The sequence below is a fragment of the Alligator mississippiensis genome, chromosome 9 (assembly GCF_030867095.1).
Source record: "Alligator mississippiensis isolate rAllMis1 chromosome 9, rAllMis1, whole genome shotgun sequence".
NCBI classification, from domain to species: Eukaryota; Metazoa; Chordata; order Crocodylia; family Alligatoridae; genus Alligator; species Alligator mississippiensis.
In genome coordinates this window covers 70482333-70498026 of record NC_081832.1, presented here as the reverse complement: position 1 = coordinate 70498026, position 15694 = coordinate 70482333, and the positions used below count along the sequence as shown (strand labels likewise).

General features: G+C 39.3%; 1 protein-coding gene across 1 annotated transcript in view; it reads right to left on the bottom strand.

Annotated features, from left to right (window-relative positions):
* SEC24A (SEC24 homolog A, COPII coat complex component) overlaps positions 1 to 15694 on the bottom strand; it is a 42783-nt gene continuing 27089 nt past the window's right edge. The window contains exons 11-23 of the mRNA XM_006262167.4: positions 13702 to 13820; positions 12213 to 12268; positions 11290 to 11496; positions 9998 to 10118; positions 8659 to 8817; positions 7623 to 7796; positions 6966 to 7076; positions 6492 to 6667; positions 5753 to 5890; positions 4578 to 4682; positions 4327 to 4419; positions 3659 to 3762; positions 1 to 3230 (exon numbers count right to left, since the gene is read on the bottom strand). Coding sequence (XP_006262229.1) covers positions 3116 to 3230; positions 3659 to 3762; positions 4327 to 4419; positions 4578 to 4682; positions 5753 to 5890; positions 6492 to 6667; positions 6966 to 7076; positions 7623 to 7796; positions 8659 to 8817; positions 9998 to 10118; positions 11290 to 11496; positions 12213 to 12268; positions 13702 to 13820 — 1678 coding nt within the window. The 3' untranslated portion in view covers positions 1 to 3115. The remainder of the gene's footprint in view (positions 3231 to 3658; positions 3763 to 4326; positions 4420 to 4577; positions 4683 to 5752; positions 5891 to 6491; positions 6668 to 6965; positions 7077 to 7622; positions 7797 to 8658; positions 8818 to 9997; positions 10119 to 11289; positions 11497 to 12212; positions 12269 to 13701; positions 13821 to 15694) is intronic.

Genomic DNA, 15694 nt, shown 5'->3' with positions numbered 1-15694 from the left:
GTTCTTTCAATTGATTTTATTGAGTAGCCAAATCTGATAAATTAGCACAGATAAAATAAGCATTTGCATGTGTTACAAATGACTTTTTACAGGAATAAAACAGTGAAAATTACAAACTGTAAAAAGGAGGACAAGTAAATCCTGTCTCAGATTCATAAGGGGCAAGATTTGTAACTTCACGCAAGATCAATGTCTGAGTTGCAGAAAACAAAGGTTTAATATTACAATATTATACACTACTTACAAAATTAAATTTACTAAGTATTACATCCGTAATAGTAAACAGAATATTAGAATCACATTAAATGGTCCCTTATGTCACAGCTGTTCTGCATCTTTGATTAGATTCTGTTAAGAAATTAACTCTAAATAAAAGATGTAAATCTTATTCTAGTTATTGCAAAACAGTCTATTTTGACTCAGACTCCAATATATTAAATTAAAAAGGTAACATATGCAAATTATAATGGATGGTACTGATGTGGACTGAATTTAACATTATGTCAAATACAGAAATAGTTAAAAAAATCTGAGAAACTAGAAAAATAGAGTACATTTGCCATAGTAGGATTGTAATGCTAAGTATCAGGGCCACCTTTGCCTGTTTAAAGCAGTGGAAAGTCTTATATTATCCTTGTCATTTGGAACTAGTGACAATATTTTACACACTGGTCTGCTTTGTGATGCTGTAAAAATGTAATCGACAGACCAGGTTGTTGCCCACTGCAAGAGATACAACTAACAATGTTCAATAGTGCAGAATCTCCCAGGTTGAACGAAAGCACTCTACTCCAAAAGGGTTCATTGGCTTAGTGTTCATAAATTATACAGGGAAAAAAACCCAAACATTAGGGAACCCAGTTCAAAATTGTTAGTATGCCACTAATTGATTTATTTATTCAGCCATTATCCTTGTGTACATAAAGCAAGTGAAACCTTCTCAGAAGCAGGCACCATACTTAAAACTCAAACGATGGGATATAACAATAAACCACATGGTGACAAAGATGCACGGGCTTTTGGCGTGTTCAGCACAAGGATAATTTCCAGCATCCAAGCGCATACAACTCATGATCATACGCCTTGAAGCAGTTTGCCATTTTAAATAAAGATATAGCTGCATAAATGAATTTCTCATTTAAGAAAAGCTAAAATATTAGACACGACTGGACCAGAACTAACCAAAATCATTTAACTGAATGCTAACTATGTCCTTCCACTCATTTCCCCTCCCCCCAACATACTCATGACATTTTCACTTGGACTGGAAATAGCTTACATACCTATAAGCAAGGGTGGGCAGGAGTGGGGGACAAGACACTTCCACTAGCTATGCAGACAGCAGGCAGGATGTTCCTGACAGTTTTGGGAGAAGGAGTTCTATTCAGAAATGCTGTCTGAGAAAATTGTACAGAACTTGGAATTTGTTTGTGCTCAAACAGCAGGAGCAGTTTCTCTTTCAAGAACCACCTGCTTCTCCCCTGCATTAAGGCAACTCCTGTCAGTCAAGTATAGCTGGAGCCTGAAAATGGCTGCAAAAACTGATTCTACCAAGTACTGTAAAATCAGCTTTGCAAAATCCATATGAATTGACTAGCCTAGGCACAATATCTACTTGCCCACCTTTAAGACAAATAATATTTTACTCAATGAAGTTACTTGCCCCAGCAAGTAGATTTTGCAAGACTGAATGAAGTATATCAGCATTTACATGAACTAAAAGCAAAATAAGATGGAAGTCTACTACATCACAGGCCTTTCATGGATATAGAAGGGACAGTAAATGTGCTAGCAACACAAGTAGTCATCTGTTTATGACAATATTCCCCAGATCAAAGTTTTGTATCAATGCACTGTACTCCCCAAGCTTTATGCATGTAAATCAACTTCTCCTAACTCCTGTTTTCCATGTTTCATTTGTTGTACATGGAGAGGTCTGTTAATGAAATTAATATAGGTATTCTGTCTGCACAATAGCTTTGGGACTAGGCTTTTCCATAGGTTCAGAATTGTAAAATGTGTTCAAAAACCATAAAAATCTTCCTAACAATACGGTTTGTATTTCTTTCAGAGGTAAAATTGTTACTTGTTTGGAATCTTTTTTAAAATGTGAAAGTCTTCAGTGTCCTCTCCAAGAACAGATAAAGCCAAGTACTGCCAGACAGCCTCATTTCACAAAACAGTTCCATTTTATGGACTTTACATGGAAGTTAACCTAAATTAGGTTAAAATTTATGATAACGTAATTCACAGGAAAATCCAGGGTAGCTTTAGTCCTTCGTTTCTGTTGCCCCCATTACTGCCATTTATCAAGGTAAGACCTAAACTCACTTTAAATAGAAAGAAAAGCTTACTGTCAGTCTCAGCCCATTTTTGCTGCTGAATCAAACCACTTGATTAGTCTTCATTGTACTCAGTACATTAGGCCTGCTTTCAACTACAATACTGATGCATTTAAAAGCTTTTAAAATTAACTACTTCATAGTCTCTCCATCCAATATGGCAGTTTAAGCTTACTTTTAGTCTTAAACAACCCATTTCTAAACACTGAATTCTAAATTTCATAAACATTTTTTATATTTGTTCACTTCACAATGAATTCATTGCTACTTTCAGTATACCAGGTTGCTTTTAAAAAGTAATGCTCAATTGTTAAATCAGTGGCTATACTGTATAAGAATTTCCCTGCAAATCAAATCAGTATTGTGAGGTTTTATATCTAGCAGCAAAAAACAAACAGAAAAGCAAAACAACTTACAGAAATATACATTCTGAACAACAAAGAACTCTTTATTTTACAAAATGTATTTCACCTCTTCAATATTGCCTCTGTAAATGTATTCATGCTGCAACTACTTACAGTAAAAACATAATTTGCAGCAAATTAAAGGTGCCCAACCAGTTCACATATTTCAATTTTAAGAAGTACTATTTCATGTAGTTGCACATTTGATTCTTAGTTGTGGTCCTTTATTTGCTTTACTTGGTTGAAATCACAGTGAGAGCTTCTCATCGACTGCATCAGGCCACAAATTTAATAGAAGATATTAAAAGCGCAAGTGTTCTTTACTGCAGGAAACTTTCCTCAAGCAAGTGAGCCATACAACCCAGTGGTTCATTTATTCACTTGCTGCTGAATGTGCAGAAGGAACTCGTAGTATGATAAGGCAGATTCTGTTCTGTCTTCTATCATATTCTGTAGGAAACTTGGTTTCAGTGGACTTTCATCCCTTTAAAACAGAAATGAAACATGAGTAAGATAAGGTAAGTATGGTTTATAGTACCAGTTGTTTAAAATGCTAAGATAAACTGCAACATTTTGAAAGCTTTATTTACTAAGCACACAGACCAGTAAAAAGTAAATAAAAAGCAGCAGCTAAAGACCTTGCAATCAATCATTTGCAACTCAATATACTGGAAAACAACCAATTAATTCAATTTACTATCAATCAATTTACTAAATTTAACCTTGGCTACTTCTCATTCTCCACAACTATAGAAGTGATTAAGGAACAAGAGACTATGGGCAGTCACACTAGTGTCTCAAACATTTAGCCACCATATGCTGCACGTTTTGAAGCCAAATAGGTCACTAAAGCAGCCAACATGTGACCATTCATACTTCAATAAAGGACTTAACAGAAAACTTCTTACTCACCTTATTATATACAATATAGGAAAAAATGGCCTCTGCTCTCTCAGCCAGGAGATGAAAGCTAGGATTCTGGTAGATTCAGCTGTATCAAGTTCTGGAAGATGCGTCTATTAGACAAAGATTATTATTAAGCTACAACAGAATGTGTTTTAAGGAGAAGTAAATTTAGCATTAATAAAATAAATCAACCACGGTCTTAAATCAGGAAAAGTAGGCAAGTTAACATGAAGCTGTTCTATACATCATGGTGATTGTAGTCACAGGCCATCCTTGAGCAATCTATCAAATTGTGCCAAACTGATGCTGGCTCTCAGCTGTCATAACTGGGAGGACAGTCTCACCTTCACTTGAGGTACAGGAGAATGATATTAAAAACTCCCACCAAAAACTAAAGGGCTTAGTCTGCACCCACAAACTTTGCCTGCATTAGTCAAGGAATAGCAGCTTCACTTATTTGCAACTTCATGATGAGAACCCCAGGTTAACATTTTAAAACATGGAACTCCTAAGGAAGGAGAGAAGCAGAATGGAAGAAATGAATTTCTTCCAAAACCTGAACTGAATTAGGCTTGACCATGCAAAGCACTGCAATGAGCATGATGACATTTTACTTATATTTGTTTAAGATGTTATTTTGATGTTTGAGTCAAATGTTACACCAAAGTACTCACCATATTCTGTGGTATAGATGCATAATTTGGAACCCCAAAGACTTGGTTAATAAAATTCTGTCCACAGTTCTTTCCAATCCACATAAACATCACCTGAAAGAGATGGCCCAAAAATCACAGCATTAAGAACTGTGCAACATGCATATCTTCACAGGTTTCCTCAATATTTCAAATGCTCAGGAGTCTTCAAAAAGAACTTATTAAACACTTTCGGATAAAAGTTGTTAAAATTCCCAAAGCAAACAACTTACAGAGCCAGCATCCATAAGGTAAGCACCATCCCTACTCAACTTTTCCACAGACAATTGAAGGATGGGTGGCTGAGGTATGGTTCTATCATTGATGTTGAGGGCTCCCTAAAGAGAAAAATGTATCACATCAGCGTGCATCTACATACATAGATGAGAAACAAGGACAGAGAAACAAAAGAAATATACAAGTGATATACACTTTCATTAGCTAGAAAAGATAACTATCAGAGCCATGTTTTACCCCAACAAATGCATAATACGTCTATCACAAACATTCAAATTTAGCCATACATTAAAAAAAAAAGCATCCATTTTGTCCAGACAGATTGATTTCCCTTCTGAAAGTTTCAAATGTTTTATTTTCAAAAGTCAACAGTCTTTGAAGTAGGGGTCTAGAGAACAGGTCTGTCTCCTGCAATAAGTATACATATTTATGTTTGTTCACAGAACTACTGTCAAGACTTCTTAAAAAGCAGCTGTTCAAGAACTGCATAGAAAGTATTGCTGCTGTAACGTCTCCTTTTACAAGATGCAGCATGTAGTTTGAAAGATTTCTAAATAAGAACCCAATTACATTTTCAAAGTGCTAGTCTCCAATATCTTTCATCTGAGCTCTCCATATACAGGAATTCCCACCCTGCCAACTGGATCACACATCCTGTCCAGAGCTCATCAATATAACTGTAAGCAACAGTTGGGGAAAGACAAGAAGAGGGAACTGCTCAAAAGCCATATGACTGCCTCCATCACAGGGCCAGGCAAACCACCAGCCAGTCTCAAGAAGGCTGTACTGTATTCATAATACGTTTATGAACTTCCAGTTAGCCTGATTTGCTCTCCAATGCTCTCCTGCCACTTTCCCACTTATCTAACGACAGGCTACACCTTTGATATTTGGAACAAGACTCGGATGCTATTGAACACAGCTTTAATGCTGCTGTCTTTATGCACAATTCATATCTTAAGCCTTCAACTTAAATGCCAAAGAATCAGAACATCACATTTCTTTTGACAGATTGCCTCAATGGATCTTTGGAACAAAATCCAACTCTAGAATATCCTGAGAGCTAACTGCATACCTAGAAAATACTTATAATTATTTGTTTCTAATAAATGATCTAAGAAACCAAGCAACAAGCATACTGTGGGGAAAAAAAATAAACACAAGAACATACCTCATCTGTGAGATTGTCAATTCTGTACAGACTGGGATGGGTCATGAGCATGAGGTAAATTAGGGGCTGGTTCTTCACTTGACACATAGTAAAAATGCGTTCGTCTAAACGGGCTGTCGTTCCAGTTTGGAATGCTTTCTGTGAACAGAACCAATATTTTAAGCATTTAACCTGCCATTAATTTGCAGCCAACAGGAGGCACTAGGTACAGTACCACATTTAAATATGAAATTTATACATAATTGCATCTGATTTTGATTTGGTACATTTAAAGTATTTTAAGAGTCCCATATAAAATTCTACCTTGAGAATTCACCTAACTATATCATTATAAAAACTTTGTGAGCTCTCCCACCTAACTTATCTATGTGCAAATCATGTTTCTTAAATTATACCTGTGAAATTCATAACTAATTGCTTAGTGAACTTCTGGTGCCAACAACTAGTAGGGGAATGCTTTCTAAAGAGCTAGAGAGTAGAGTCAGAGGGAGCTATAAATTCATTAAACGTCTGCTAACCAATTAGTTTAAAAATGTATAATTTTTTTTAAGAGCAACCATATTTAACTCTACTATACAACTTCTCAGGGGGGTGTTCAGACTCAAAAGGCAATGGCACTATGCAGGTTCACAGAAGCCCTTGCACAGAAAATATCAATATTCGTCTCGCAAGGACACTTCTAATTTGGGTGGATGCACAGCAACTGACTCAGCCTTTGGAAAGTTTATTTTCTTCTTACCTGTTTTAAGAGAGCCAGCACATAAAGTGGAAAGAGTCGTAGGGAAAAGGGAGCCATGAGACCAGGCTGCTGAACACTTAGGACTGAAGACCGATAAGCAGATAGGGAATCAATCACAGCATTCACCAAGGCATCCCGAGCATCACTCAAACTAGCAGAAACTGACCGGTCCACAGCTAAAAATAAAGAGCAGATATAGAAGATTAATGGCAAGTTCCCTCATTTCTCTACCAAGAACTATTAACTTAAAATGTTTGCACTTCCTTAGCTCTTCATCTTAGGATCTTAATGTTCTCACAAGCATGGGGCTTCACCCAACTAACAAGAGGGATAGTGACATCAAGGAAGCTTAGAAGAAAGGCCAAGAGTCTGATTTGCTGCTCCAATCGCCGTAAGGCACTTGGCCAATCAGTAGGTTCTGCTGATACATAACATTTTAAATCTAAGCATTCAAACAGCACATTCACCACTTACCCATATTAGCCAACAGTCCTGTAATAGCTTGCACATCAGCCCCCAGGTAGATATCATTCAGTGTTGTTACAACTGGTAAACACATAGTGTGGACACGAATCCTTCTTTCGCCTATGAAGAGAAAAGAAATTGTATAGTCTTCAAATAGCATCTCCCCCCACCACCACACCATTTAAAAAAAAAAACAAACAAAAAACTGGTGCATACAGGGCAACAATGAAGTCTGGATACTAGTATTTCCAGCAGTTTTCATTTTTAAATTATTCTTTTATGTCCAAGTTACCAAAAGCAACTAGTTTGTGTCCCAGAAAAATACCTGCTACAACTGAAGTATCTGAAGCTTTACAGATCTTAAGTGGCAAATTGAGAACTCGGGCCAAATCTCTTGGCTCAAAACAGCACATTTTTAGATAAGAGCAAGTTTTCTAGCACGCAGCTTAACCCATAAAGTGAAAATGTAATAATGCCACCACACAGCAGCTCGTACAGCTAGTTTGTCAGTATTCTAACTTTTAAATCCTTGCCAGCTTATTGGACACCATGAAAATTCACCTGCAGCTACCAAAAGAGTAAACTAAGTTACAACTCAAGATCTTGTCCACATGGCATCTAGCATATTACACCACAGACCTAGCTGATGCTGTTGATGTTTCTTACCTTTGCTGGAGGTGTACAGAAGCGCTGACTGAAAAGAAACAACCTGCATATCAGTAAGACTCTCCTCCACTGACATCTGTACAGCATACCCTGCATCGGGGTTCACGTTGGGTAAGGACAACAAGTCTGTGGATCGTACAAAGAAGTTCCCGTGGAAGGTGTGGATGGAAAGACCTAGGAAAGAAAAAAAAACCAAAAAAAAAAACCAAACCCATTTAGTTAGTGGTAGTTTTAGAATCAAATATAAACAATTAACTGATTACATATCTGCATTCCTTTCTAGCTTGCTGACATACCACCTTTTCCAAATTTGGCATCATTTACCAAATGAAAATACTACAGGCTGAACATTAATTTGCAGAAAAGGTGGTGGTTACTGAAAATTCACAATACAAACCAGCATGAAGATTAACAGTGCTCCCAATTTCTCTAGCCCCACAGCAGTGCAAGTCAGAATTTCCAGATATTTCTAATGTAGAATGCGTTGTATAACAAATCATTTAAGAGAACGTACTGTGTAAAAATTCCCTTTCTATATAAGCACTACTTCTTCGAACCAGGAGTTTAAGTCTGAAAAGTTTACAGATGTAAGTGATGAGACTAAATATAAAAGTACAATAACCTTGTCACAGGCAGTACTAGAAAGCTGTACCTCTATCAGAATTACAAACTGAACAAGACAGTAGGAAATTCCCCCGTCATCTCATGAAGTTGTCAGTATACAAACGTCTAGCTTAACTACAGGGCAGAATGCAGTTGTAGAAAAATGTTCTATGTAGCAGATATATTAAGTTACAGTCCTTTGTAAGAACCACATGGAAGTTCATGGCAACTAAGTGCTGATTTCTAGTTCTGACAAGGCAAAAACTATTTGGTTGTTAGCACCAGTTTTTACTGATAGGGAAGCAGTCTGTATATTTAAAAAATAATCTGCAATCAGGTTAACTGACGCGTGCGTGCACATCATTTGCCATTTGTTTATTCATGCCTGTGGGGAAAAGTGCCAATACAGTATTTTAACTAAAAAAATTCAGACCTTTGGTGCACCGTATCCTCATGACAGCCTCAAAGCCAATCTTTCTAGTTAAGTATCTTTTCAACTCCTTCTGTAACTTCTCCACCTGAACAGGGTTGTGTTTATGATGATAAGATTGGTAGTAATAGATGCTACCAGCAGAATACCGTGATATGCAGCCTAGAAGAGAAACAATGTACATTAGAGTGCAAACTGGTTGTTGACTCTGGTCTTTAAGTTACAGTGCAGTTTACCAATTTTTTTAATTGTCATTTGCCTACATTAAATATTAAATAACTCTCTCATATTACATATCTGTAGGCTTACACCCAAGCACCCATGTTCAATTAATCATGAAGCTTATAAGGTATGAAATGGATTTATAACTAGTATGTAGGAAATATGATAACACGCCACTCAGACTATTTTATGGGCAAGGAAGTAATTAAAATGCTAATAAAGTTTGTTCCAAAGATGTTTATTCAGTCATCTAATGAGAGGTGGGAAGGAAAATAATTTATTTCTACTGACTTTCACCTTATCCCAAGACCACAAGCATCCTTTGAAAATAGTGCTAGTGTTTCAACACTATGTCTTGCAAACAACGTAGTTACACAAAGATACAGCTAACTTTCAATACACTAATAAAATTTAGTCCAATTCAATTCCTACATTTGCCACCCCAGTATTTAACACACGTCTATAGTTAACACAAAGGTAAAACCTCAAAAACTTAGGACACCAATTCTAGAGGAAAATGGACAAGTTTTGAGGACTTAAAGACAAAAGTTCTACTATCAATGAAAAAAAAAAATCACATGTACAGCTGTGAATTTTCTGACTAGTGAAGACGTTACTACCAATTATAATTTTTTTTAAAGCAAGGAACCTCATTACTAGTGAGATTCCTTATAAACCTAGGACTAAATGACATTAAAAACATGGAGTTTTGTTTGGTTTTTTTGTTCTGTTCTAGTTTAAATTTAGTTTCCTTTTTTTAGGCAAGATCTTATTTCAGTCAAATCTCAGATTCATTTTGTCTACTAATTTACACAAAGTACCAGCTGTTTCATGAGATGAGAAAGAACTGGTGAACTGTTAGCTTGGCCACAAGGCCTTGAACTCCTGAGGAATGTTACTTATAATACTTCATTAGAAAGACCCTTCTCTGCCATTTGTGGTACCTGTTCACTTGAAGAGAGTTACTAGTCAATGCTTTGAATGTTAGAATATACAACATTGAAAGAAAAAAAAATCTAGTTTCACATGCTTGAATTGCAGTGGACCTTCAAACATTTTTAACTGCAGTGTAGAAATACATATTACAATTACTTTTTAGAAGCAGCCTGTAAGGTCTTACCTAATGAAGCCAGATCAGAATATTGCCCACTAAGAAGAAACAAGTCAACTGCAACTTGCTGCCCCGAGCAGTCCAAAGCTAACTTCTTATAGAAGTCAGTGGATGGTGTAAGATGTATGTCCTGTTAATATAAAAAACCAGAAAAAGGAATTCCCAACAGTACACATTTGTGCCCCAGTTTCAAGGACAGTAAGCACTGCCTCCTCTCACCAACTTCACCAGCAATCCTGGGTGTTCCAGATCTTTGAAAATCAAATGGTTTCCTTAGTAGTTCCATTACACTCCCAGAACTACAAAGATCTATGGGTCACCTAGAACATCCCACTCAAGAGAATTACATAAAACCACACCATGGGGTAGCATTTCCTCACTTCTTGTGCTCTTCTAACTGTAGCAGTGCACTGGGTGTGCCTGCTCCTTTATGGGAGCTAGCAGCTTGTGAGGCTGCTTGCAGGTAGGGAAAGGAGCTAATGAGGCATATGACCAGAAAAGGGCTCAAGCTGGAGCTATATAAACCCAGAGCCTGAGCGGTCCAGGGTTCCCCTCCTGGCAGCTGCAAGGGAAGGAGTTCCTGCCCAGGAGAGCCACCCAGGGGCGCTTAACTGCCTGCTCTGTGCTTACAGGAATAGTGACCCCCTAGGAGCTGTACTAGAAGTAAAAGTTTGCCCTCTTAAAGGGCCAGAGGGTTGTTTCCATTCTTATTGCTATGTTATAGCCCAGGGGCTTATGTTTATGTCACTGTTTAGACCAGCAGTTTGGGTTGGGACTATAAGGGGTGGTTACGGAGGTCCCATTAGTGCCCATGGGGGACACAATAGCCTTGAACCCTGCCAGGGCAGGCTCAAGGCCTGAGCAGCTGTTGAGCCCACAGTAGACCAAGTGTAAGGCCCCAGGGGCAGACAGGGGGGGTCAGGGGCCCAGTGCCCAAAAGGGCCAATCAAACAGTAACACCTGCGAGGCTTGGGGAGTGGTATAGAGGAGGCTAAGGAGCCCAGCGAGGAGCCCCTAAGGCGAGCAGTGCCCAGAAGAGGCACAGGCAGGCTGAGGGCCTGCTGGTCTGGGGTGCAGGACTGTTATTAAGGGGACTCTGGGAGAGCCCAGTGAGGATCAACACAGGCTCAGGCTTACATAGAACACACAGGCAGCCTCCCTTTTATAATCTTTATTAAAGATCAAGGCGTGGCAGGTAAGAACCAAGGGAAGGGCTGCAGCTCAGCCTGAGCCAAGCAGGGGCTGCACGGACACTAAGGGGAATCAGAACCGCCCCATGGCCATGGATTTGCTACACTAACCTTTGCAGATGCTCTTTGGTTTGGCTCTTCTCGGGATTTCAGTGCTCCCACTCCTACAGATGGAAGCTGTGTCTGGAAGACAGAGATTCTACCACCAGTAGGGGACATCAGTTTAAAGGCAGCCTGTAACGCAGGTCCCAGAGCACTCTGAGTTTCCAGAGACTTGGTAAACATCTGTGGCAAGGTCCTCAGTAGGTCTTGAATTAGCTAAAACAGAGTAAAGTTACTTACAATTATAATCTTAAGAGATGTCTCCTGCTCATCCAAATTGTCAGTGTGGGGTACTGTTAATACTAAGGTGGAAAATCAAAATGCCCACTCCAAAAAGCAATACTAAATGTCAAGAAACAAAGATAGCTGTTTGCTGTTTTGTAGCTACCACCGAGACACTATTTCTACCAGAAATTTGGTACTTGCAAAATAGTGGTAAATTTAAGAGCATTAACATTTTTAACAAAAAGTAGTAAAGCATTTTTTCAGATTAAAATAATACACCTTTAATTGTCCTCATCTACTATTAAGGAAGAAGGCAGAGATTAAGACAGGCCCCTACTTAAAGAACAGCAGGTGCATTTCACTTTTTCAGTTAGTGATAAAGAGCCAAAGCTGGGTCATGGCTACAATAACAAAAAGCCCAAATGAATGTTCTTATGTTTCACCTAACACAACATTCACAACAATCTTTCTTTTCTGAAGAAAACATCTGTAGCATATCAAACAGAAGATGGCAAAGCTTAACAATATTTTAAGTAATTCTGCTTCAGGAAGCAATGAAGCCCCATTTAAAAGACACCCGCAATTTGAAATTCATCCCCTGAAAAGATTCAGACGCATTTGACTTCAGGTGACGGTATTCTGGCGAGTACTACATAGCTGTGCTATGGACTCCATACTGCATGTGATCTCAACTACTTAAGGCTTACCTCTTTGTTTTCATTGAGGTTTACTAATAAGTTCTCTGGCATTGGTATAAACACATCTGGAAGAACAGAAATGAGGCTAGTTATTAAACCATGCTTATATATTCTCCCCGGTTTTCCGATTTAACAATTTGCAAATAATACCATGCCAGTAGATAACAGGCATCTTTATTTAACAGATGTGGAAACAAAGGCTCAGTGAAGTTAAGCAATTAATTCAGCATCATAGAGGCAGCATATTTGCCTGGTTCAGTTGGGAATCCCTGGTTCTTGTCCAGTATTCACTATATCCCTACTATACCTGTGATCAAGTCTGAGTCTCTGCTGGAAAATACATAATACACACTTTTATTTTTCAAGTAACTTTGTCCTTTAAACAGTACAGCTCACTCATTAAAACTCAGCTTGTTTTGTTTAACAATTGTTAACAATCCAGCCATCTTTTTTTCTAACCATTTAGAAAGTTGGCTTCTTATTCTGACCTCAGTAACAGCTACACAACCAAAACCTCTTAATTTGAGATGTGAAACATAACTGTCATAATTATATTAGCTTGCTTCAATTCTTTAGGCCACATACAAGGAAGAAACACTAGTTTAATAATCTAAAACTAAGAGTAGATGACAAAAACAGTTTCCTCTACTAAGGTTAGCTTAATATAAATAAATACATAAATAAAAATCCCACCACGTAAAGACACTATCCCTCTTAGATGTTGTGGGCTGCTGCAGGATCTAGGTCCCCATGAAACTATGTACTGCTTAAAAGTCCTGCAATGTCTAGTGCCCAAAAGGGCACTAGACATTGACTCTCAGCACTCAGCATTGACTCTTGAGCTCAGCTTGTCAGTGTAAGGCCACCACAATCAATAATTATATTTTAGTAGTATCTGAAGGTTTTGCCAGGTTTTTATAGCAATTTTTTTAAGCATCTGTGAACAGAATACAGTTATGAAGATGCGAATTATTTAGCTTGGAAAGTAGACGTGCTGGAGGATAACAAAGCCTGTAAAATAAGATCCTGTAAAACACCTTGGTGCTCCTTTTTTCCTGTTCTAGAACAGGCAAGGAAGGTTCTTTTGAAACTAAACACAAGTATGATCGTAAGGAACCCCCCCTCCCCCAAACTAATCTTCATTCAGTCACTGTGAACTTCACAGGATGCTCCCGAGCATCAGCAGCTGCAATGCCTTAGTGATAAAGGGTTTGATAATTTCATGGGTTAAACTAGAATGTAAAGGAATCTGATCTCATGTTTCAGGCCATGAACTGTTCACTTGTGAGGGCCACAAAGGAACCCTTCTGCAGGCCAAAGCATTGTTCAACTGACTTAAATGGGCCTTGGATAAGATAGCAGATTTCAGTGCCCCTGAGTATCAATGATTAATGATCTGAGCTGAGAACCCCCCCCCTCCCCCCAAATGCGTGCCCAAGAAGAATCTCAAAATTGTCAGGCATTTTCTAATATTCGGTCTAGAGTTACTTTTACATACCTTCAATATCTGAAACTATTAGCATCTGTGGTTGAGAGAGACCTTCCTGAAGACTGTAGAAATGGATTGTACTGTCAAATGTTATAAAGCCTATTTTTGTTCTAGTGTTCCCAGGAAGCCTAAAAACCAAAGACACAAAGGGTTCAGTAAGTCAACTGTAGTTAGCCTATCTCCTTTGAGTACTCATGCATTCATTCCTACAGTTTTTATAATGCGATTTTGATGCAATGAATATTGTAAAACATCCCCCCCCCTGCAGGAATAAAATGTCCATCTAGGGCTAATGTCTGAAAGAAACACAAACTGCTACTCTGATTTTTATTTTCCACTGGCTCAGCTTTCAGGCTTTCTACAGAAATAAGCTGATATAATTGTGTTGGCTAGCTGTCTAAGAAAAAAAAAATTAAGATCCATGTAACATTCCTTCTACTTTCAAAAAGCAAAAAAAATCCCTCCCTGAAGGGGAGTTCTGGGACAAGTGTGGAAGAACTTAGCAAAACTTTGGCTGGTGCTTTAAGCAAAATTACTGCATAAGTGTTTAGTATAAGTAAATACAAGCTTCTTTCAGGTGTACCAGGATTTTTTTAGAAGCCTTCATAGCAACCATCTGGTATGTAAGAGCAGCATTAGTATATGATATAGTTGAGGCTTCTGCATCAAGTTCTCCAAAGACTAGCCACAGAGGGTGCTCTGAAGCCTAAGCACTGAAATGAAACATGGGTTACACAAATAGGGGTGCACTGATAAAAAGAATTTGGGGCCAATACCAATGGCCAATTGCCATCCAGCTGCCAGGCTGCACATTGGCGATCAGATTGGTATTGGCTGATATAGCTAGTTAATAGCCTCTGGCTGGTAAGTTTGTTGGAAAAGATCGGGGGGCCAGATCGAGGCCCCCCCCCCACAGTGAGAGAGGGAGTGGGGCAGGAGCTGGGCAGGCACTGTACAGCCAGGGTGGGGCAGGGCATGGAACGGAGCTGCAGCTCATCCAGGGAGAGGGGCACAGGGTGGATCCCACTGCTGCACACCCCCCCAGGGGAGGCATAGGCAACATGCCCCCCCAAATCCATGCACAGGCTACCGCTGGGCACTCGGGACCAGAGGCTGCGCCGGGTTCTTCCCGGCAGGGGGAATAGGCCAGGGCAGTGCTCAGGCCAGGCTGGGGAGATGGCAGCAGTGCTGGCAGAGGTGCTCCAGCCACCCAAAATTTGCCATAGCCCCCTCCTTCAGTGTTGCTGCCATTCGCCCTGCCCCAAACAGAGTCCAGGTCCAGCCCCCACACTAGGCTGCACCGGGCTCTTCCCCAGCCCCGAACACGCAGAGGCAACCCGCAGCTCCATCCCAAGACCCGCCCCAGCCCCACTCCCTGTCACCGTGTGAGCCTCGATCTTCCCTTCTCCACCCCACACCCTTTCCCTTCCCCACAGACTTCCCGGCCAGATGCTGCTCTTCAAGCTGCTAGGCTGCATTCCTGGCCACGTGTGTGGTGCGGCTATGCACATGCATGCAGTACTTATTGGCAACATTATCAGCCACATCAGCCAAAAAAAAAAAAAAAGCCGATTTCCTTTTATCGGTGCTTATACAATATGGACCAATGTATCAGTGCACCTCTAGTTACAAATGGTCCTCTTGCAAGCTACAGAAGTTGACTAGTATCAGAAACTTAACTTGAGAGAGAGAGGAGGTTGTACAAAAGGGAAAAAACTCAGAGAGAGATTCTCATCACAAGTTCTTGGCCAAGTTGCATGAACTCTAGAAAGTGTGTCTTCTTTTGATATACATGCAAGAGTTAAGGTACTATAAAAAAAATTTACTGGGCGTGGCTACACGTAACTTTATGATGATGATGTTACTGCACCGTGCTTCAGTACTTCCTTTTGCAAGTACTAAAACATAGTGCAGTAACCACACCTGTATCACACCATACAGGTGGTGCATGTTTAAAATTTCCCTACTGTGTCACTGTACTGGTGTGCTATAAGCAAGGAGT